Below are 24,232 nucleotides of genomic sequence, written 5' to 3'. Positions count from 1 at the left end.
GGCCAGCATCATTCTTTCTGTGGAATTCTGTAGTATCGAGCTCATCTACCCTGGCGGTAGAGAGCTGGCTGGGAAGGTCTTGCTGGGCTTTATGCTTTTTTTCTTGATACACAACAGCTTTGCCTGTTATTGCATTTATTTTTAATGAGCTAATTTTAACTTAATCCAGAGTGGGTGGTAGCTTGTAGGGACCCATGGAGAAATGAAGAACCCTGCCAAACTGTGGCAAAGGAGCCTAGTGATCTTCAGAGGGTGTTTGGCTCCGTTACTGAAGACAGTGATCACACCTCTTGCAGAAACTTATTTACTTCTGTCTTGCTTGCTCTGAGACAGAAGGCTGTACCCCTACCAGGGCAGTAGCGTTTTTGGTCTTAAGGTCTCAGATATATTGAAGGTTGGACATCCTCAGCCATCTCTTAGACCTGTTCAAGTCCAGTCTGGTTGCACAGGTGCTGCATTAAATGGAAGAAGTTCTCCCTTGTGGAGTGAAATGACTGCTAGGAGAAATGTCTGCTCTGTTTCCTATACATTCTGGGCTCCTTAATCTCCATATTATTGTACTGGAACTAGGAAGGAAAATAAGAAGGCGAAGGATCCCCTTTCTCTTCTTGTTTCCTTGTTCAGATTTAATTCAGGCTTCTGGCATGTGCTTTGTTACAGCAAATTTTAATTACCTAATTGCTAGTACATAGGATGCACCTTTAGAATATAGGAATACCTCTTGGACCCCCTTTGTAGATTACTTTGTTGGAAGAACTTCCCCATTTCTTGCCTGGATGTGGAGAGCAATTGCCTCGCTTGGAGATGAAGTTTGAAACCTCTACCTGTTGTCCTTGAAGAGAGATAGGAGATCAGGTAACACAGGCAGCGTAGCTCAGAGCTCTCTCTTACGCGCTCTTTGCTTCTGCTCGTCACTTCCCTTCCTGTTTCTTTTCCAACAGACTGAATTTCCTCTCTATTGTTGGATTATCTCCCTAAATCTCAAACAGACATCCTTTAGAGAAACGTCGTTGGAAAATGTTGTTGACCTTGGAAGAAGAAAGCTTTGGGGTGTATCTACCTCATCCACATCAGTCAGGCAGATAGGCATAGCCTCAAGTGTGTGTAAATCACGCCTTGCTGCTTAACCTAATATGATACGCTCTTTACTGCAGATGAAGTTGATTCTTCTGGCTTTCAGATAGAGGGAGGATTTTCCCTTTCCTGCTTCACAACCACTTCCTGCTGCCACGGCTCTCCTTCCTTTGCTTCCCACGTTCCCACCTCTGTAGTGGTCTGCTCGCTGTAAGGGAAGTGTCGCCATAGACGGCAGCATGCGAGGCAAAACCAAGGAACAGCTAAGGCGGAGCAGGTTGAGAGTGAAGCGTGGACCAGGTGAAGTAGGGAAAATAACAGGGACATTTGTAAATTAAGCACCTGGCTGAGAGGAGTGGGTGTGTCTTGGCTGCACAGGGGAGCGGTAGGGTCACAGCTGGCTTTTGCGGTCTGTATGGCATGCGGTAAGGGAGGTGTGCACAAGATAATGGAAGGCAAACTTCCCAGACTTTTCCTGATGGTTACTGCTGTATTTTCCCTGTTTCAGAAACTGGGGTTAATGCTGTTACATCAGCCAGCACAGGTGGACATTGTGCTTCTGCTTCTGTCAGCCCATTGAGCCAGCCGCTTTTCTGTCTCTTGCAGAGGAAAGGGAGGTGCTAGCTCTGCAGAAATATGTTAGCACTTCTTGAAAAAAAAAAAATTTGAAAGCTGCAATAAAGTGTAGTCGCTCAGCAAGAAGGCTGTCCCTGGCCATTTATACTTCCATGGAGTGTCAATTTCTTGAATTTATGATATTTTTACCAAATATGCAATAAATAGTAAATAGGGAAATTGATGTACCAAGGTACATCCTAACTTAGCTAAAACCATCTTGATGAAATATGAGAGCGTGACATAGTTTTCCCCCTCGTCTCCAGGCAAGCTGAGATCATGATCTTAGGTGGAGACTTTCTGTGCAGCTTGTAATACATGACCAAGGATTTCTCTGCAGCTGAGGTTTCGGAATGTGTGTTTGTATTCACTAAAAATACTCAAATTGCATACGTCAGTGAGATACTGCTAAGACCTTGTATTGAATCAGCAGGATATACTGAAGAAGACATTCTTGAGCTGTCACCTGTAGACCTGGCCCACTCGTAAGAGTGTAACCCCTTTGATGTTCTTGTATTTCTTACGAAGGCCTGCATCTTGTTTGTGGTCTACTGCTCTGCCATGCTAACAGAGAAGCCTGTTGTGTGAGAGATGACGCTCTCTAGATACAGCTCTGTTCTTCCAGTTTGTTGCAGACAGAATGGATTTTGTGGAGGAGATAACTGAGCCAAGTGAAAGGGAGTAGCATGGGAGAAAAGGAGTGTGGATATAGAGGGGGAAAGTGGAAGGAAAAGAGCGGGGAGGATGGGAGAGTAGATGGCCCGTACAGGAAAGAGGAGAGATAGTGATACAAAAAAGCATCCAGTGTGTTTCTGTTCTATGTTTCATAGCATTTGCCAGTGGAGCACTTTAAAGTTGTAGTTCCTGCAAAAAGCTGGAGGATTTCTCAACCTGTAGCTCCAGCTGGGGTGTGCTTGGGGAGAATGCAAAAGCCAGGACTAGGACTTTAGAGCTGGGCTTCCCTGGCAGGTGCCTCCTGAACCTGAGCATATGGGAAGCGAGAGGGGCTGTGCCGCTGGGAATGAGAAGCTGCAGACAGCGCCTGGTACAGGGTTTGCCTGCTGCTAACTCCCATTGCTAGATAAGATGCTTTACAGAAGTTGGGGTCGTCTGCTCTCACAAGCACGGCTTATTTTCATCTTGCTTGAGCAAATAATATGTTTTACCACCCATCTAAACTTTTATAAGAATAATTATTCTTTCCACCATATGACTAATTATAGGAAGCGTATATGTACAGATGTGGCAAATCTCTGGAAACAGCACACCTCAATTCCTTGGGGCAGCTTATAGCTAAGCTACCCATACTGCAGTGTAGCAAACTATACAGAATTCTACAAATAAAATCAGTGCCTGCAAATGCCTCTGCACGTGCTCAGTTCCTTCCTTTTTTACAAGGCCAAGAAGTCCAGATTAACTCCGTGCCTGAATAGCTGCTTTACCTGACAGTGCCCTGCTGTATCGCTGAGGTTTTTGTAACTTCCTTCCAGCTACAAAAGCACGTACAAGCAAAATGAACTGTGCTTAGAAAGAATTTGCTGCCTAGAATTTCTCCTTGAAATGAGTAGGACAAGCCTCTAAGGTAGAAATTATGGCTAACAGTGGAGGCACAGAGGATACTAAATTTGCTGAGAATTTGTTCTTCCACTCATTCTCTGTTGTTAAATCTATTGTGTCGGGGAAAGCGCAGTGCTGGGCTTACTGCTAGGGTTAGGCATTGGATCTTTCTATAATTCCGGTTTGCGTTTGTTTCAAGCCTTAACCCTTGGCAGTCTGAAGCTGGGATTCAGGCTTTAGAAGAATTTTTCAAGAATTGTCCAGTCTTTGAGAGATATAGTAAGACTTCAGAATTAAATTGCTTTGTATAAGGTGTCTTAAAAATACTTACCTGCCTGGAGTCTCCTCTGTTCTTTTTCCAGCTGTTTTTCCACATTTTCTCTGTGATGACCGGTGTTAAGGGAATAGTTTTTCAGAGTTTGCTAAGCCTCTAATTGTTCATAGTGCTCTTTTGAAAAACAACTTGTGGTTTTCTTCGGCGTTGCTCAGAATAAAGTAGTTATTGATAGATCCTCTAAAGATATTTTTTTTCCTTTTCTTCCCCCCCATTACCCACCTGGATTTCTCTGTGCATCTTGCTGCATTTCGTCTTGTCACCAACAGTTCTTTTGGTCCTGTAGCTACTTTTTACATTCACTAGGCTGGAAATTACTGCCTCCCACAGCAGGGCAGGTGGAACGAAATGTGTGCCTGTGCTTCAGCAACTTCAGTGCAAAGTTCAGCGGCTTAATTTAAACTGTTGGTTTGACATTTCTGAAGAGTGTTTGCTTGATCTGGTCCATTGACTTTGCTTGGGAGGCCGTAAACTTGAGCAGCAGCGTGGTAATATCTTCAGTCACCACAGCTACTGGCTGAGCTCTGTGTACCATTTTTCTGTCATATTTTTTACCATAAAGTGGTAAGTATTAGTGCATTGTTAATTCTGATAGCAGTTCTGTAAATATCAGAATTTATTGAACATTACAGCATTTGTTTAAAAGAAGGTGCTTGTGTATTGTCTTGTGGAAGATGCTACATATAAGATGTAAAATATGGGATAAGTCTTCCTGCCCAGGTCTGGAAGTCTGTAGAACATTTCTCAGGTGCTTTGTGAGTATGGACGTTATCTGCACAAGAGAATTATATCATGGGTGTCTTATGCCTTCCAGTTTTTATGGGTCACTTTTTTAAATTCAAAATTGTACAGTATCGCACAGACAGATATAGCAACAATTTGTATGAGACCAGGAGGTAGTAATATCAGTAGAAAAGTTATGTATGTCTAGCCATGTTCAAAAGTTGTCACAGCTGGAAGCTAGGAGGTAGTGTCGAGTGACAACTCCCTGTGGACTCGTGAACTTGCTCTGCTGTACAGTCACATACTTCTAGAAACGTCGCTGAACGTGCTCCTTGAAGTTTTCTAGTGATCAGAACTTTTGCTCCCAGAGTGTGGGTAGATCGTCCATCATCGTTTCTGGGATTGGGGGAAGTGTTTGGCACTGTTGGTTCCGCGCTGAATGGAAAGCAATGCTGCCCCATACAAACAAGACAGTTGTAGGCACGAAGACAGCATTTTAAACCATAAATGACCTACACTGCTGACAAAATAGCTGCCTTAAAAGGGCAATCCATGTAACCACAGTTTGGCCTCATGGATTGCAATTACGCTATATCTTTACTTAGATGATCTACTTTTTTGTGCTGTATTTAATGCACAGGAGGGGCCTAATCTGGGGATGAACTGTGCGGTAAAGGACATCAGTGAGTGTAACAGCTTTATTTGTTGCAGAAATTGGAAGCTGTACAATGATCAAAGCAGGGGATTGAAGGAAGAGGAGGACAAGGTTGTTTTCTAATTGAGAGCTGCATCCTTCCAGAGGCCTGGGATGCAAGCCTACCACTCCCTACAGTTCCTGTGTGGTGCAAGGCAAGTCTTTAAAAATTGTCCTTTTGCTATTGGTCAATACAATATTTCTCAGGGTTTGGGTGCCTAATTTAAGATCTAGTTTCAGTTTTACAGAACTGCTAAGCCCTCCCATCTATTTCTGCATATATTATGTAAAAGACTGTATACTTCCAAAGTTGAATCATGGGTGTCTCAAGTTAGACTCTCCAAGCTAGTTGGTACTTTATTCTTTCTGCAGAAGGCAGCTGGTTCTTCCTTGAAGTCTGTGTCCAGTATCTCTCCAGTTCCCACAGCTGGTTCCCGGCTTCCTTGCGCCAGCTTATGCAGTCCCCCTTGTTTTTCTTCCTTATGCTACTTGTCCAGTCTCTTTGGTCTGCTCATACCTGTCTGCTCCCCAGCTCTTTATTGCAATGATTCTTCCCAGCCACGTAACTTCTGACCTTATTTCTACCCCAGAGCTTGGTACTTGTAGCGTTTTGCTCCAGCTGTGTGCCTCGCAGCATCTCTGGGGCTCAGCGCACCGTTACCCTGGCTCCGAGAACTAACCGAAGTGGTTGGCAGCATTTTGCTAAAGGAATTTCGAAAGATGCATTTGGTTTCACGCATAACAGGGAATAAAAATAAAATCACGCCACGCAGGCCACATCTGTAGTAGCGAAGTTGCAAAAACTATGCACAAGTACAAACGATGACATTGACAGGCGAGTGTGACGCAGCCCGGCAGTCACTTTGCTGGCTGCTGGGGAGGCAGCAAGGGGGAAACTAGGAGCAGGCAACTCTGCTTCCCGTACCGCCTGTCGGGCAGCCCCACGCCTGCGGCCCCCGCCTCCTCAGCCCCGCGGGGCTGCGTGGCGGCGCCCGGGAAGCGGGCTCTCTCCCGGCACTACGCCTTCTTGCGGTCCCAAAAGCCATTCAAGGCCGATGGGCTTCGCGGGAGGCGAAAGGCCAGAGCGCCCAGCCGGGGAGGCGGGGGGTGGGTGTGTTACCGGCCTCCCCGCTCGCTGTTCAGCCCACGCCAGCCCCGCACACCCGCTCCCGCTCCACAGGCAGCCGCCGCCCTCTTAGCGGGACCCGCACCTCAGCGCCGGGGCGGGTAGCGCCCAGCCCCCTCCCTCCAACGGTCGCGCCCCACCAACGGCCCGGGCCCGCGCCCCACCAACGGCCCGGGCCCGCGCCCCAGAGCGCGGTGAGGGGGAGGGAGCGGGGACCTCACCTGCTGCCCCTGCCCGCGGCGCGGCGCGACCCCCGCCTCGCCCCCCACCGCTGCCGCTGCTGCCGCCGTCGCCTTCCGGCAACGTCCGCCGCGCAGGCGCTCCAGTCTCCTTCCCGGAGCCGCCCTGCCCCTTCCTCTCCCCGCCGGAAGCAGCGACAGGGCTGTGGGCGGCAAGATGGCGGCGGCCGCCGGTAGCGGTGGCCGGGTAGGCCGCAGCGAGGCGTAGGGCCGGTGTCGCCGCCGCCGCCATGCCCAAGTACTACGAGGATAAGGAGGAGGACGGGCGGGCCTGCGGGGGGGTGCGGGAGGACCTGCGGCAGTGCCTGCTGGAGAGCCCCTGCGTCCTGCAGGTGAGCGCTGCCGCACGCCCGGGAAAAAGCCCCGTAGCTCTCGGCCCCGCCTCGCTGCTCCCCCCGCTTAAACCCCGAGGGAAACGGTGTCTGAAGCATTTTTGTGTCTCTCTGGCAAGCTGCAGAAATCCACTAAGTCTTTAATCCTTCATTTTTCACCTCACAGGAAAACAAAACCCCTAAACAATGTTTGAGGGAAGGGCACTGTAGGAGTTTGCAAATGACATTTTTTGCGTGCAAAAGATCAATGGTAAGTGCTCGTGGTGTATTTTCTTCTGCTAGCGGCCTGGTTGCTTTCCGTCCTTTTCCCCGCTTTCTGAAGAAAACCTCTTAACCGCTTTAGTTCAGTAAAACTGGTGTCATTAAGCAGAATAGGTCTTGCCTTTGAATTCCATTTAAAATACGGATGTTGTACACGCTTCTCATGAAGAAAAACTTGTGTGAACAAGAGGAGGGGGAAGTGTATTTAAATTGAATTAGGCTTAGCATGTGACATGTCAACGAGGTATGTATTTTTACTAGTTTTTTTTTAGTAAAGCTTTGGTTTCAACAATATTAGTAGATCAAGTGAGAGATTGACAAGCTAATTTTTGTCTATGAAGAAAGAACATTTAAGTGAAAAGAATGACCCACTGAAAGAGATTTCCACTGTTGAAGCAGGCTCTTGCATCGTTAATTTTCTTGGAAGGCTTGAATTCATGGTAAAGAACAGTTTGGGGTTTTTTATATAGTGGGGTATCAAGTAAGCCAGTTGTAAAAATGTAATTAGATAAAGTTTCCTCAATTTTGGTAGGCATTCATTGCCTAGAAACATCTTGCTTGTGTTTCCATAACATGTAAAAAATAGTTAAGGCATGGCAAAGATGGTATTAGAACTTTCTAAGCATGAATAGTGCCGGGCTCATTTTTATTTTTAGCCGTTGTGATACATAATGAAGAATATGCAGCTGAAACTGTACCTAAAATTTTCCTTCCATTCCGTATTTTTGCTTAAGTCACAGCAGCTTTTTGTAGCTTTCCTATATGAACTGTATTAATCCATAAAGTGAGAAATTATTATTTCTGTGGACAGAAAAAAATGCTGTGTATTTAATACTTTAAATCCCTATTTGATGCTGCAGTAGCAATATATGTATCTCCAGATGATAGGCCTGTATTTCTGTCTGTAGGTGGTTAAGCAAGCCTGATGAAACTAAGTTTCATGTGGGAAGAGGCCTGGCTCTTACATGATTCTATTTAACTGCTCCAAATTCTAAGGCTGAAGAATGGCATCTTTCTTGTCCTGTTAACTCTGTAAATTTCAATAATTGTGCTCTGCCAAATTTCTTACTTGGTATAATAGTGAGGCTTAAAGAGTATTTAAAAACAAGTTAAACACTAAATGCAGATATAATTTATAACATGCTAAAATAATTAGGGATTGTTCTTAGATGCTGTTTTCTTTGTAAGGAAATACAATCTCTTATCAGAGGAGTAAACTTCAGTACACGTTAGATATTAAAGTAGGAACAAGGTTTAAAGTGGAAGCTGCTTGATTATTGGACAAGCATCTTGCAGTTTAGGTCTTTACAAATTTTGCTGCAGTTCTGAAAGAGGGTTAGTTAAAGGAGGTAAAAGATGTGTCCTCCATCTAATATCTGAATACGGCTGAATTGCAATCTGTAACTGCCGTCTTCAACACTGACTGTCTAAATTCAGAAGAATTCTCCCAAGATCAAAGTATGTTTTTCTGCTGCGCTGGGAAAGAACTTGCAATTTAGTTTCAGTAAGTCCTGCACTGTAGCTGTTACTTTAGATTTACTGCCATTTTTTGTCTGCCATTAAATGCTTTTTTGTAACTGCCAAGAAGAAACTTGCAGCTTTTACAAGCTGAATATTATTTCAGTTTTTACTGATTTTTTTTTTTTTCAGACACTTGTTGTATTTAAGTTATCCCTGTCCTCACTGACATTTGCAGTGACTCCCACTTCAGCCCAATCTGAATTTTCCTCCTTCAGCTTGTCAGTTAAGTTTGGAAAAACAGATCTAAGTAGATTTACACTACCCTGTTTTCGTGTGTTCCTTGCCATCCCACTATGCTGTTCTGTCACTTGCATTGTTACACTGCTTATTTCAGAATGCACAGGATGCTTATCACGTAATTTTAATTTTGGGTGAGATGTAAGGTAATACAATGTTTGTTTCCTTTGGACAGCCCTATGACTTGTTGTCTACATCACTAATTTTCTTTACAGTGACTTCTGCTTTACTCTGCGCTTTCTTCTGATGTTACAAAGTGCTAAGATAGCACAAGCACTCTAAAGTATTTCTTTTGCAAAATGAATGGTTTTAATATATTTACTTCAATTTTCAGTTGGATACCAGGGCAAGATTCAGAGGAAGGAAGGGATACTGAAGTCCTCGTGAAGAGACCCAGCCATGGGAAATCAGGGTTCATCAGCACTTTAAGCAAAACAGAGACTAAAGAAAGAAGATTGTATCTGCTGCATCCTTTCATGCAGTATTTTCGTGGAAGGTATCTACTCTTGAGTGTTCCGATAGATTGACCTGGATGTGCATTTAAATGTTAAAAAGAAGGCAAGCATAAAACTGCAAGTTCTGGCCAAAATGGGTACTTGCTTGCAAAATGTCATGTGCTTGCAATAAAATATGTGAAATCCGGAACAGGCTGCAGAAGTTATCATTGTGTTTTGAAGTGAAGTTTTTTGTGGTTTTACTAATTCTGATCATGTTTTACCATTACAAATAATACAAGATATGGAACTGGGAGTTCACTCGACAGGTATCCCAGAGGATAGCTCAGGATAGAGCTGTTTCCAGAGGTGACGAGTTGACCAAGGTTGTGAAATGTATCTGCAAGCTGCTTCCTCCCCAGTAGGTTTGTTACCCAACAAACCTGCACTGATAGGTAGGAGTGGCGATGTTTTTGCAGTCCCACATGTGCAAGGATGGCATCTCTTTCCTCTTGCTACAGATTCCTTTTAATGTGATGATTGATTTACGTGTTTATTAGCACAGTCTACTCTCATTGGACAACTAGATTAAAATTTGGCTACTCTAATTAAAGGATGTCTGATTTATCTTTCAGTAATCTGTCTTCTCCTTGTATTGACACAAGAGAACTGTAGCATTATTCTAGTCAATGACTTGAAAGCCATATGCCAGGATGTAGCAAATTATGTATCTTTGGATGGGTGAGGAAGGTGTTCCTCAGGCCAACAGTTAAGGAGACAGTGGCTGCTATTACTGTGTTCTAGAAGTATTTACAATAATATTTAAGTTCCTCTGAGATGACCATGAATTATCTTTCTGCATTATTTTCCAAGCAAGTATGTAAATACTAATCCAACCATATGTACAAACTAGGGATGATGATCTGGACTTTATTGTGTTTATAGGAAGTTGTGTTCCACAAATTTACTTTGTACTTTGTGAACATTTTTCTTCTTTTTACTTTGCCACTTATCTCTGAATTCTTTGGTTCGCATTTATGTTCGAATTGCCATTCACGTTCATTTAAATTGTAATTAGTTTCTGCTATGTACTTCTGAAAACTTGCTCTTCCTTTAGAATTTTTTTGTGCTTAGTCAAATTTTATATAGTTTCATAAGTTGTAAAACAGCTGCGGTGAAAAAGCAAAGAAATTAATAGAGGAAAATACTGGTTTGCTTTCATTTGATCAAGGATGACTGTGGCAGATCTGTCTGCAGTATGACAGTGTTAACATCTATCACTTAGTCTCTCTTGCCCCACCCTGGTAAGGAAGTGGGATTTATGGGGGTAACAAGCATTAAACAGTGCTTAAAACATAACTGTCGTCAGTGCTTACTCGGTCTGTTTAAGAACTTGTTTCTGAAGAATATTTCTTTTTCCTTCTTTCAGTGTCTCTGCCTCCTTCCCTGCCTTTTGAAGCCCTTAAGAAAGAAATGGTAGTGTAACTCTTACATATGGAAACTGAAATAACTTCAGACAAGCTGATTAGAAACAAGATTAGGAAATAGTGAGAGGGGAGAGAGTCACAGTAACTGCTTTTCTTGGCTAAAGCTTCTAGCCATGTAGCTGATTTACATTTAGTCTGAACAAATGCATGCGATGCTTATTGTTTGTAAAATTGATGACTTCAGTGAATGACTGCATGTTGATTATTTAATTCTGTCTTTCTTAAGCAACTGCTCTGTGATCAAAGTATGTTTATATTCCTTGTATGTGTAGGATTTTATTTTTGCAATCGTAAATCAACACCGATTTCACATTTTCATGTTCTGTTGGTGATGTGAAAGCCAGTTCATTTGTTGAAGTGCTGTAAACTTCCTTTGTTTTCCACAACCCAGTTACCATATTGTCTCTTTATTTATACTAAAATGATAAATTGATATGATGTCTATGAGAGTATTCTTAACTTACCACTCTAATTTCAAAGTATTACTCACAAGCTTTCTCCATATGGGGGGGGAATTAAAGCTACTTGGCAGGTAATTAAATGCCTGTTAGAGAGAAGAGTGAGAATGGTACGTGATTTGGGCAGTCAGGGACTCTTCCATGGTCTGCCCTGACACAGGGAACTATAGGCTTGGTGCTTCAGGTGATCTGTCCCTTTCTTGGCCATAATCATTGAGCCTCGCCTAATGGTGCTGCAGAAACTCCTTTTGGAAAGGAGCAGGCAGATAACAGATCATAGACAGATAATTAATTAAAGTTATTTTTAGGAATTGGCTCGTTTCGGTGGAGATCAAGTGTGAAAATTAAATGCAGTGTTTGCTATCAGGCATTTAAGGATTTAATAATTAATTTAACAGAATACTTGTATTACTTGATCCAATAGAATCCCTTAGTGTCGGAACTTCCTAATGGTTCACTAGGCTATCTAGGATGGTATAAAAATACATATAATACGTATCTAAATACTGACTTGCTCGAGAGACTATCATTGTTCAATTCTGGTATTGTGTAACATAATATTCTGCCTAAAAATGACTAATGATATAATTGCCTTGGGACTTTGAGCACTGTCCTACTTGAGAGCTATTAATGTTTCTTGTATGAAAACCAATTTGTTTCCTTAATGGAAAGTCCTAAGTACTATAAATTTGTGTATATGATTCCAGCTTTTTTCCTAATACACAAAATGTTTTTATTTGAATATATTGATACTTTTAAGTCTCATGTCTTGTGCTACATCACTGGCTTTTATTGAAAAAATACACGTTTCTAATCTATGGTAGGTTTTGCAAGATTGAACGTGTAATGTATTTGAATCTGTGAAATTAGACTGCTGAAGACAAAAGGTGGAAATGGCGCTGAAAGGCTCTTACTGGTTTTAGAATCACAAATATATGCAGTGCTAATAATTTGTATTGAGTAAGTACAGGACACACTTTGCAAAAACCTTTTGCTGCTGCTCTAATTTCTCCCATTTGTTTTACGTGGTGGCAGAGTCAAAGGGTGCTGAATGCTGTCGAGATTCCTGTCGCAGACTGTGGCTCCATCAGTGTTAGGACCTGTCTGTGTTCCTGCATCTAGTTTAATCAATTAACATGTTCTCTCTGTGGTCCGATCCTGCAAACACATTAATATTTACACAGCTGTAAACACATATTGCAGAACTACTCACATGTTTATTATGATAAAAATAATAGCCCATAGTCATTTACTCTGGTTTGAAAATTCTTCAGGTCACTAACTGTTCTTTCAAGTTAGTATGAAGTGATAAACATCTTGTTTAAGCAAAATCTGTTTAATGAAGGCCCATGTGTACATATATTGAAAAGTGAGATAAAGGGGTTGGCGTTTAACAAGTATGCATGCATTTATTATTTGTTATGCATCTTAAAAGGAAAGACAAAGCATCTTTAAAAAAAAAAAAAACCCAATCACTTTTGAAAGCTTTTCTGCTTCCAGAATGTGTGCATTTGTATTACAAAGAGCTTCATTATTCACTGGCTGGCGTAAGAAATTGGTTGTGTATTCTCTCTCCGCTTTTAAGTTTTTAGGGGGTAGCAGGTTGGATGATATGCTTTTTTCCAAAGCAAACTTTAAAAATAATAATATTTATTTCAGTGGAAGCCTGGAACAAACTAGACTGACACCTTCTGCTCATAAGAAGAGCACTAAGTGAAATCATCTTCTAAAAATGCAGCCACAGAATGTAGGTGGTAAGCAGTATCTGTTGTTTAAGTCTTTGGATGGAAAGCTTAGAAATACAGAACTGTAGCAGCTTTGTTGACATGATGAATTTCACAAGTGCTCATGCTGCCTTAGCACTTGATATGTGGTCATTTAGAATATGTGTATTTATTCTAAATATGCATCTCATTGTCTAAAGCTGAAGGGCATGACAGTTTAGTTTCCATCATAAGTGTAGTTGACAGAATAGTAACCAGAAACCTTAAGATCCTTTCTCCTTTTTCTTTTTCCAGATGTGCATGCTGAATTATTTGTCTGGCATGGTTTTGCTGCAGATATCTTCAGAAAATTATTAACTAGTTATTTCTGTAACTTCCTGATGACTTGGTTGACTCTCTGTAGGAAGAAAATTCTGTAAACATAGAAAGCACCTTCTTGAAGTGGACTATGCTGTATTTTCAGAATTTGCAGTAGGTTGATTAATAATGTCCTTAAATGTTGAAAGGAGAAGAAGCAACAAGATTAGCATTTTAATAGCTGCTTAATGATGTCAGTAGCAGGTGATATATTTCAAATAATGTATTTTAGTAGATAAATATTGAAATTATTTTTCACATCAAGCTGAGGTTTGTTTGTCCTGATGAAAGCTGTCATGTTCTTTCTTTGCGCATAGGTACTAATGGGCTGCAGTGAAATGGAAGAGAATAAATTCTTAAGGATTTTTAGTAACAGAGGAAATGATACAAGCAAATCTCTGTGACTTAGAACAAGATAACCAAAACTATTTTTGCAATATTGCTACTGTTAACTTTAAAAGGAGCTAGGGAAAAAACAGTGAATATAGAAATCGGTTTGTAATTCATAAGTTTCAATGATAAGCTGTGCTACTGTAAAATTGCATTGTGTTGTCCCTCATTATCATGAAGGGTGAGGAACATAGAATTTTTCTTTTCATCCAATTTTGGCAGGAATTTTTAAGGCTTTTTTGGTGAGGGAAGTTTTGAAGTCTTTCTGGTACATAGGCTACAGAGGTCTAATATTTGTTAGATACTGCTTTGCCTCAGGCTTTTGATTTTGTATCAGCCATACCTCTCTAGTGGCTGCAACTGGATGGTTTCTGGAAACCTGGGTGAGAAGAAATCTGTTACAGGTCATCACATAGCTAGCATACTGGGGAAGATGAGGGTAAATAAAAACTGATTATCGGTTGTCTAAAATTTTGCATTGGTTGATATAAAGACAGAAACTGCATAAAGCCCTTTCTCAGCTGAGACTGGACATCTGGTGAAGTGTCCCTTTCTTCCTGCTTTATATTAGCAGTTAAGGTAAGAGAGTTTAACACCCTTCATCTAGTCTGACCTTCTGTGAAGGTTAAGTTTTTATGCTAGAGAAAGGCATTGACTCTTGAGAAAGGCATAAAATGTAATCTATGTCTTCATTTGATAGTATATTTCGATAGCTAGTAATCCCTCTGTTAAAGTGCATGTCTGTCTTGTGATTAGAATTTGACCTCAGTTTCCACTTACAGGAAAAAGGAAGGGGATGGCTCTGCAAAAGAGGTTAGTAGTATCTTGTATTTTCTTGCTGGGAATGCATTTGAAACTAAAAACACACTCAGTATTTTTTGATGAAATGCATGGATTGATGTCCTAAAATCTTGTGTTATGCCCATCTTCCTTAGTCCCCTCACAAACCTGTAATCTTCTTTTAAGGAAGCAATAAAGCCCTGTACGGGTTTTTTCAGTAATGTATATATGGGTAAAATCTTTTCTTCTTTCTTCGTACACTATTGATTGTGCTTCCAAGATGCATGTCACATTTTGTCTCAATGTTAACTTGGGATCTTGTGTTCAATTCCTTGTCCATTATGACCCGGATGCCTTTTTCAGAGTCAATAGTTTTTCAGTCCACTTTTTTCCCAGTGTTCAAGGTACAGCCGTGTATTCTTTTCCTGGATGTATAACCTGAGATTTGGCTATTAAAAAAGAAAATATTTTGAACGGTATGCTTTATCAGCTGTTCCAGGACTCTCGTGTGATGGCCCAGTTCTTTTGTTTGCCATAGGGCCAGCTTTTGTGTTGTCCACAAATATAATCAGCAGTGAGTTTATACATGCTTCTACATCTTTGAGGAAAATGTTGGATAGTCTTAAACCTGGTAATGGTCCCAGGGCAGCTTTCCAAATACCTGGGCTCAAATACAGCTCTCCTCTGACAGTTAGCTCTTGAGGTTTGTTACTTAGGTTTTCTTAAACAAATCTATATACTCTTACCAAAAAATGAGGAAAGTGAAAAACCTGCCTGCCCTATCTGTTCCTACCCTGCCAGCTTTTCTCTTGTTATTTGCCCTGGATGACTCGGACTGCTCTGCCTGTGGTGGTTCTCTGGGCCCCTCCTCAGCGCTGGTGCCGCGTAAGCGCCCTGCTGGTCTGTTGAGTTTTATTGCTGTTCTGATTTACTGATGCTAAGCGAACATCAGTAGTAAACACCGTTCTTCCAGGATCCTTGGTGGGGAGTTGTCCAAGCCTGCTGTTTTTAAAAGGTCGTATTTTGGTTGATGATGATTAAAATTGTCATCAGCTACAAATAAACGACAATGTTTTGTGCTTCTTAACCTTGTTGAACTCTCTGTTCCAATTGAAGGGTGCTAGTGACAGTGTCTACTTGCTTTCTAGCCTGTTCTGGCCAAGTATATTTAATGTTTTCGTGAGAGGATGGCTTTAAACTTGCATGACATGCAGAGGAACTCCTGTTTTCTGACTCCTTTTTGTTTAAAAACATGGCATGGTTCATTAGCTTTGTGTTAAACTATGACCAAAGAGAAATGCTAAAAATCATGTGTTTGACTAGGCATTGAAAATGGGTTCTCCTCTGTAAGTTCTGTCTGATTTTTTTGAAATGGAAGTGTTTGGATCAATCCTGTCACACAGCTAAAAATGGAATTTCACCACTGACAGGTGGCAAGAAAAATGAAAAATTCAAGCTGCGCCTCCTGGCTTCTCCATCCAGATTCGGATCATACTGAGGACTTGAGCTGGCAGCTTCCGGCGGCGGGGAACTGCAACAGGCAAATTACAGTTCTTACACTAGAGTGGTGCTGGGACTGACTCAACTGGTAGTTGGCAGCGGTCCTCCGCAGATCACGCACAGTTGGCTGGAGGCATCCAGACAAGCGTGCCCGTCTGCGTCTCACGAATTCCCCACTTCAGCGTGTTTCCTGCACGCAGGAGCCCCTCGCGTACCTCCTGGGAGTTCCGGCAGGGCGGGTTGTGAGTCACCTGTCTTCTCCTTGGCATTTGTGCACTGTGTAAAAGAAGAAAAAAAAAAAAAAAAATAGAATGAGCCTGAGCTGGACTGTGAGCTCTTCTTACATTCTTTCAAATTACACTTAGCGCTGCTTGAGCAAGGTAAGTCCCTCACTGATAGCAGCATGGTGTAGCAATGGATTAAGAAATGGAGCCCAGGCTCCAGCTATGCGGTAGTTTCAACAAATGTAGGTGGCTGAGCCAGCTATCGAGCAGCTTCAAGTGTGGACAATGAGTGAGGATGAATGGAGGAAACATGCTGGTGTTTTCATTAGAAAAGAAAAAAAAAATATGGATTATTATCTCGAATTGTGTGGCCCAAACTTCATAGCCGCGATGCGGGTACTTCTCAAACCAATGGCGTTTTCTCTCTCGCAATCCCCCATCCCTGACCACAGACGGTGATGCCAGAGCATCCCGTTTTCTGTATTTTTGGATCCTTTGGCGTCGGACACGGCAGAGCACGGAACGGCACCGCGGCTCGCTCGGAGGCCGGCGGCCGAGCCTGGGGTAACTGGAGCCGTGCTGCAAAGCGGCTCCTTTCGGCCCGGGCGGGAGGGCGACGCCAGCCTCGCCGTGGCCGCGCCTCCCCGTCCCCGTTACTTGCCGCCCTCGCCTCCCCCCCCCGCCCTCCTCCCGCGGCGGGGGCTGGAGGGCGGCGGGGGGCCGGGCCCAGCGGCGGGGCGGGGCGGGGCCGGGCCGCCGCTGCCGGTGCCGTCACGATCGGGCGGGCGCCGGAGCCGCTGGGGGTGCGGGGCCGGCGGCTGCCGCGGGGCGGTGCCCGGCGAGCCGGGGCTGCCGAGGTAAGCGGGGGGCGCCTGCCGGGCCGGAGGAGGGGGCCGGAGGGAGAAGGGGCGCCTCCGGGCCGGGGGCCGGGCCTCGCTGGGGCCGGCGGCTCTCGGACGGCTGAGGCGGGAGGCGCCGCGGACAGCTCCGGGGGCGGGGGGGGGGGGGGGGGGCGCAGCGCCGCCGCCGGCGCCCGCCCTGCGTCCGGGGCGCGCCCCGCCGAGCCCCCATCTTGGTGAGTGAGGCCCGGGCACCCGGCGTTTGCTTCGCGCCGCGTCGCGGTGTCGGTCATCGCTGTTGTCATCTGCAGCCCGCCGCTGTGCTTGGCGGCGGCGTCGGCGACGTTCTTAGGCGTTCGTCTTTCGCTAAGGTTCGTCCCTGAGCCTTCCTGCGAGCGTACGTGAGCCCTGCCGGGCTGCCCTGCCTGCGTAAGGGCGCATAAACGCCAGCCTGGGGAAAAGGTGCAAGAGTGAGACATTAAAAAAAAAAGAAAATTATGTCACTTAATTTGTGATTTAAGTGGGTGCTTGAAACCCCTTATGCATTCCTGTTCCCAGGTATTTTTACGCCATCTGTGCTTTGCCACGTTAGCCCGGGCGCTGTTGTGGAACAGCAGGCTGGCAGGCCTCGCGTCCCTGCGAAATTTCTCACCCGCCGCATTTGCTGTCGCGGCGGTCGCGTCGCCCCAGAGGGTGAGGTGGTGTGGTTGGGACCCTGAGCAGCGCTGCGCCCTCCGCACCTGCACCCTTTGGCGCTCAAAATGAGCCACGGGAACGCTTGCGCGCGCGGGAGGCCCCGTCCCGAGGTGGCATTGTCTCTTCAGTGTTGCTAGCAGGAGTTTGAAAAAGTGAAGATCGGAGGGTCCGTTCGTGATTGCTGCCTGATGATGCATGGTGTACCCGTGCTCTTCGGTGAGCTCCGCTTTTTTGGCAGCGATGCCATCGTTCAGGGAATGGGAGTTGAAGAGCAGAGCTTAGCGAGCAGAGTACACTGTGGAAAGTGGTAGGATGTGTAAGAACGTTCAACCTCCCTTAATTTATTCCAGACCAGCTTTTATGATTCCTTTCCCACGTAGAGAAGCCTTAAAAGGAAACAGATTGTATGTTTAGGTTGATGCATATTTCAGATTTTTGGCCATTTATTAAGCTGGAATATGGTTGTGAAATATCGTAGAAGTGCCTTTGCACTGCCTTTGCAGTACTGATGCACCATCGTCTGTGGCTTTGATGGAGCAGTGTAAGAATGAAGTTGTAGCTTTGTCCCAGTAGCATACCTTTTCCCCCATACAATGAGCAAAGTCAATATATGATGGTCAAAGCTCAGCGTGGACTGCATGTGCTGCATAGATGGTAGAGGGGCTTTTGCCTGGGCAGTGAAGCACTCCGTGTTGACAGTAGCTCTCCATCTGCAGGCCAGCATCATTCTTTCTGTGGAATTCTGTAGTATCGAGCTCATCTACCCTGGCGGTAGAGAGCTGGCTGGGAAGGTCTTGCTGGGCTTTATGCTTTTTTTCTTGATACACAACAGCTTTGCCTGTTATTGCATTTATTTTTAATGAGCTAATTTTAACTTAATCCAGAGTGGGTGGTAGCTTGTAGGGACCCATGGAGAAATGAAGAACCCTGCCAAACTGTGGCAAAGGAGCCTAGTGATCTTCAGAGGGTGTTTGGCTCCGTTACTGAAGACAGTGATCACACCTCTTGCAGAAACTTATTTACTTCTGTCTTGCTTGCTCTGAGACAGAAGGCTGTACCCCTACCAGGGCAGTAGCGTTTTTGGTCTTAAGGTCTCAGATATATTGAAGGTTGGACATCCTCAGCCATCTCTTAGACCTGTTCAAGTCCAGTCTGGTTGCACAGGTGCTGCATTAAATGGAAGAAGTTCTCCCTTGTGGAGTGAAATGACTGCTAGGAGAAATGTCTGCTCTGTTTCCTATACATTCTGGGCTCCTTAATCTCCATATTATTGTACTGGAACTAGGAAGGAAAATAAGAAGGCGAAGGATCCCCTTTCTCTTCTTGTTTCCTTGTTCAGATTTAATTCAGGCTTCTGGCATGTGCTTTGTTACAGCAAATTTTAATTACCTAATTGCTAGTACATAGGATGCACCTTTAGAATATAGGAATACCTCTTGGACCCCCTTTGTAGATTACTTTGTTGGAAGAACTTCCCCATTTCTTGCCTGGATGTGGAGAGCAATTGCCTCGCTTGGAGATGAAGTTTGAAACCTCTACCTGTTGTCCTTGAAGAGAGATAGGAGATCAGGTAACACAGGCAGCGTAGCTCAGAGCTCTCTCTTACGCGCTCTTTGCTTCTGCTCGTCACTTCCCTTCCTGTTTCTTTTCCAACAGACTGAATTTCCTCTCTATTGTTGGATTATCTCCCTAAATCTCAAACAGACATCCTTTAGAGAAACGTCGTTGGAAAATGTTGTTGACCTTGGAAGAAGAAAGCTTTGGGGTGTATCTACCTCATCCACATCAGTCAGGCAGATAGGCATAGCCTCAAGTGTGTGTAAATCACGCCTTGCTGCTTAACCTAATATGATACGCTCTTTACTGCAGATGAAGTTGATTCTTCTGGCTTTCAGATAGAGGGAGGATTTTCCCTTTCCTGCTTCACAACCACTTCCTGCTGCCACGGCTCTCCTTCCTTTGCTTCCCACGTTCCCACCTCTGTAGTGGTCTGCTCGCTGTAAGGGAAGTGTCGCCATAGACGGCAGCATGCGAGGCAAAACCAAGGAACAGCTAAGGCGGAGCAGGTTGAGAGTGAAGCGTGGACCAGGTGAAGTAGGGAAAATAACAGGGACATTTGTAAATTAAGCACCTGGCTGAGAGGAGTGGGTGTGTCTTGGCCGCACAGGGGAGCGGTAGGGTCACAGCTGGCTTTTGCGGTCTGTATGGCATGCGGTAAGGGAGGTGTGCACAAGATAATGGAAGGCAAACTTCCCAGACTTTTCCTGATGGTTACTGCTGTATTTTCCCTGTTTCAGAAACTGGGGTTAATGCTGTTACATCAGCCAGCACAGGTGGACATTGTGCTTCTGCTTCTGTCAGCCCATTGAGCCAGCCGCTTTTCTGTCTCTTGCAGAGGAAAGGGAGGTGCTAGCTCTGCAGAAATATGTTAGCACTTCTTGAAAAAAAAAAAATTTGAAAGCTGCAATAAAGTGTAGTCGCTCAGCAAGAAGGCTGTCCCTGGCCATTTATACTTCCATGGAGTGTCAATTTCTTGAATTTATGATATTTTTACCAAATATGCAATAAATAGTAAATAGGGAAATTGATGTACCAAGGTACATCCTAACTTAGCTAAAACCATCTTGATGAAATATGAGAGCGTGACATAGTTTTCCCCCTCGTCTCCAGGCAAGCTGAGATCATGATCTTAGGTGGAGACTTTCTGTGCAGCTTGTAATACATGACCAAGGATTTCTCTGCAGCTGAGGTTTCGGAATGTGTGTTTGTATTCACTAAAAATACTCAAATTGCATACGTCAGTGAGATACTGCTAAGACCTTGTATTGAATCAGCAGGATATACTGAAGAAGACATTCTTGAGCTGTCACCTGTAGACCTGGCCCACTCGTAAGAGTGTAACCCCTTTGATGTTCTTGTATTTCTTACGAAGGCCTGCATCTTGTTTGTGGTCTACTGCTCTGCCATGCTAACAGAGAAGCCTGTTGTGTGAGAGATGACGCTCTCTAGATACAGCTCTGTTCTTCCAGTTTGTTGCAGACAGAATGGATTTTGTGGAGGAGATAACTGAGCCAAGTGAAAGGGAGTAGCATGGGAGAAAAGGAGTGTGGATATAGAGGGGGAAAGTGGAAGGAAAAGAGCGGGGAGGATGGGAGAGTAGATGGCCCGTACAGGAAAGAGGAGAGATAGTGATACAAAAAAGCATCCAGTGTGTTTCTGTTCTATGTTTCATAGCATTTGCCAGTGGAGCACTTTAAAGTTGTAGTTCCTGCAAAAAGCTGGAGGATTTCTCAACCTGTAGCTCCAGCTGGGGTGTGCTTGGGGAGAATGCAAAAGCCAGGACTAGGACTTTAGAGCTGGGCTTCCCTGGCAGGTGCCTCCTGAACCTGAGCATATGGGAAGCGAGAGGGGCTGTGCCGCTGGGAATGAGAAGCTGCAGACAGCGCCTGGTACAGGGTTTGCCTGCTGCTAACTCCCATTGCTAGATAAGATGCTTTACAGAAGTTGGGGTCGTCTGCTCTCACAAGCACGGCTTATTTTCATCTTGCTTGAGCAAATAATATGTTTTACCACCCATCTAAACTTTTATAAGAATAATTATTCTTTCCACCATATGACTAATTATAGGAAGCGTATATGTACAGATGTGGCAAATCTCTGGAAACAGCACACCTCAATTCCTTGGGGCAGCTTATAGCTAAGCTACCCATACTGCAGTGTAGCAAACTATACAGAATTCTACAAATAAAATCAGTGCCTGCAAATGCCTCTGCACGTGCTCAGTTCCTTCCTTTTTTACAAGGCCAAGAAGTCCAGATTAACTCCGTGCCTGAATAGCTGCTTTACCTGACAGTGCCCTGCTGTATCGCTGAGGTTTTTGTAACTTCCTTCCAGCTACAAAAGCACGTACAAGCAAAATGAACTGTGCTTAGAAAGAATTTGCTGCCTAGAATTTCTCCTTGAAATGAGTAGGACAAGCCTCTAAGGTAGAAATTATGGCTAACAGTGGAGGCACAGAGGATACTAAATTTGCTGAGAATTTGTTCTTCCACTCATTCTCTGTTGTTAAATCTATTGTGTCGGGGAAAGCGCAGTGCTGGGCTTACTGCTAGGGTTAGGCATTGGATCTTTCTATAATTCCGGTTTGCGTTTGTTTCAAGCCTTAACCCTTGGCAGTCTGAAGCTGGGATTCAGGCTTTAGAAGAATTTTTCAAGAATTGTCCAGTCTTTGAGAGATATAGTAAGACTTCAGAATTAAATTGCTTTGTATAAGGTGTCTTAAAAATACTTACCTGCCTGGAGTCTCCTCTGTTCTTTTTCCAGCTGTTTTTCCACATTTTCTCTGTGATGACCGGTGTTAAGGGAATAGTTTTTCAGAGTTTGCTAAGCCTCTAATTGTTCATAGTGCTCTTTTGAAAAACAACTTGTGGTTTTCTTCGGCGTTGCTCAGAATAAAGTAGTTATTGATAGATCCTCTAAAGATATTTTTTTTCCTTTTCTTCCCCCCCATTACCCACCTGGATTTCTCTGTGCATCTTGCTGCATTTCGTCTTGTCACCAACAGTTCTTTTGGTCCTGTAGCTACTTTTTACATTCACTAGGCTGGAAATTACTGCCTCCCACAGCAGGGCAGGTGGAACGAAATGTGTGCCTGTGCTTCAGCAACTTCAGTGCAAAGTTCAGCGGCTTAATTTAAACTGTTGGTTTGACATTTCTGAAGAGTGTTTGCTTGATCTGGTCCATTGACTTTGCTTGGGAGGCCGTAAACTTGAGCAGCAGCGTGGTAATATCTTCAGTCACCACAGCTACTGGCTGAGCTCTGTGTACCATTTTTCTGTCATATTTTTTACCATAAAGTGGTAAGTATTAGTGCATTGTTAATTCTGATAGCAGTTCTGTAAATATCAGAATTTATTGAACATTACAGCATTTGTTTAAAAGAAGGTGCTTGTGTATTGTCTTGTGGAAGATGCTACATATAAGATGTAAAATATGGGATAAGTCTTCCTGCCCAGGTCTGGAAGTCTGTAGAACATTTCTCAGGTGCTTTGTGAGTATGGACGTTATCTGCACAAGAGAATTATATCATGGGTGTCTTATGCCTTCCAGTTTTTATGGGTCACTTTTTTAAATTCAAAATTGTACAGTATCGCACAGACAGATATAGCAACAATTTGTATGAGACCAGGAGGTAGTAATATCAGTAGAAAAGTTATGTATGTCTAGCCATGTTCAAAAGTTGTCACAGCTGGAAGCTAGGAGGTAGTGTCGAGTGACAACTCCCTGTGGACTCGTGAACTTGCTCTGCTGTACAGTCACATACTTCTAGAAACGTCGCTGAACGTGCTCCTTGAAGTTTTCTAGTGATCAGAACTTTTGCTCCCAGAGTGTGGGTAGATCGTCCATCATCGTTTCTGGGATTGGGGGAAGTGTTTGGCACTGTTGGTTCCGCGCTGAATGGAAAGCAATGCTGCCCCATACAAACAAGACAGTTGTAGGCACGAAGACAGCATTTTAAACCATAAATGACCTACACTGCTGACAAAATAGCTGCCTTAAAAGGGCAATCCATGTAACCACAGTTTGGCCTCATGGATTGCAATTACGCTATATCTTTACTTAGATGATCTACTTTTTTGTGCTGTATTTAATGCACAGGAGGGGCCTAATCTGGGGATGAACTGTGCGGTAAAGGACATCAGTGAGTGTAACAGCTTTATTTGTTGCAGAAATTGGAAGCTGTACAATGATCAAAGCAGGGGATTGAAGGAAGAGGAGGACAAGGTTGTTTTCTAATTGAGAGCTGCATCCTTCCAGAGGCCTGGGATGCAAGCCTACCACTCCCTACAGTTCCTGTGTGGTGCAAGGCAAGTCTTTAAAAATTGTCCTTTTGCTATTGGTCAATACAATATTTCTCAGGGTTTGGGTGCCTAATTTAAGATCTAGTTTCAGTTTTACAGAACTGCTAAGCCCTCCCACCTATTTCTGCATATATTATGTAAAAGACTGTATACTTCCAAAGTTGAATCATGGGTGTCTCAAGTTGGACTCTCCAAGCTAGTTGGTACTTTATTCTTTCTGCAGAAGGCAGCTGGTTCTTCCTTGAAGTCTGTGTCCAGTATCTCTCCAGTTCCCACAGCTGGTTCCCGGCTTCCTTGCGCCAGCTTATGCAGTCCCCCTTGTTTTTCTTCCTTATGCTACTTGTCCAGTCTCTTTGGTCTGCTCATACCTGTCTGCTCCCCAGCTCTTTATTGCAATGATTCTTCCCAGCCACGTAACTTCTGACCTTATTTCTACCCCAGAGCTTGGTCCTGGTCTTCTGACACCTTCATTTTTTAAGCCAACTTTGCCAGTATTGCTCTTCAAATATCTTCCTCCTACTCCTTTGGTTTGACCATTTTTTCCCCATGCTTTTGAATTTGGTATGTATTTCTTATTCCTGAAGGCTTGTCCTAGAGATACAGGTTCTGTTGGCCCAGTTCAATGTTCAGCCAAACTGATGTTGAATGATTATTAAAAGGAACTGTTTTCCGAAACCCCTGGGCTAGAGCAGTGAGTCTACCTGTAGGGCAGTGTATGTGCAGTTAGGTCATCTGTGGAAATCAAGAGTACTCAGTTTTTTGGCATCTT

At 43.9% G+C, this 24,232-nt stretch overlaps 1 protein-coding gene across 3 annotated transcripts; it reads left to right on the top strand.

Moving 5' to 3' along the window:
- Positions 1-6,592: 6,592 nt before the first annotated feature.
- On the top strand, positions 6,593-11,977 carry LOC104026411 (cytochrome c oxidase assembly factor 5). 3 transcript variants are annotated; one of them, XR_012831631.1, is made up of 4 exons: positions 6,593-6,694; positions 6,861-6,944; positions 9,048-9,209; positions 11,917-11,977. XR_012831631.1 is itself a non-coding variant. In XM_009493779.2 (3 exons), exons 1-3 carry the CDS (start codon positions 6,593-6,595, stop codon positions 9,087-9,089), a joined length of 228 nt encoding a protein of 75 aa, XP_009492054.1. In that variant the 3' UTR covers positions 9,090-9,449. The 3 variants fall into 3 exon arrangements, 1 of the variants encoding a protein (XP_009492054.1); XR_012831629.1 differs by lacking the exon at positions 11,917-11,977 and adding an exon at positions 10,577-10,845; XM_009493779.2 differs by lacking the exon at positions 11,917-11,977 and having other exon boundaries at positions 9,048-9,449.
- Positions 11,978-24,232: the final 12,255 nt, after the last annotated feature.

Source organism: Pelecanus crispus, chromosome 1 (assembly GCF_030463565.1).
Source record: "Pelecanus crispus isolate bPelCri1 chromosome 1, bPelCri1.pri, whole genome shotgun sequence".
Lineage (NCBI taxonomy): Eukaryota > Metazoa > Chordata > Aves > Pelecaniformes > Pelecanidae > Pelecanus > Pelecanus crispus.
This window is presented reverse-complemented; position numbering and strand designations above follow the sequence as displayed.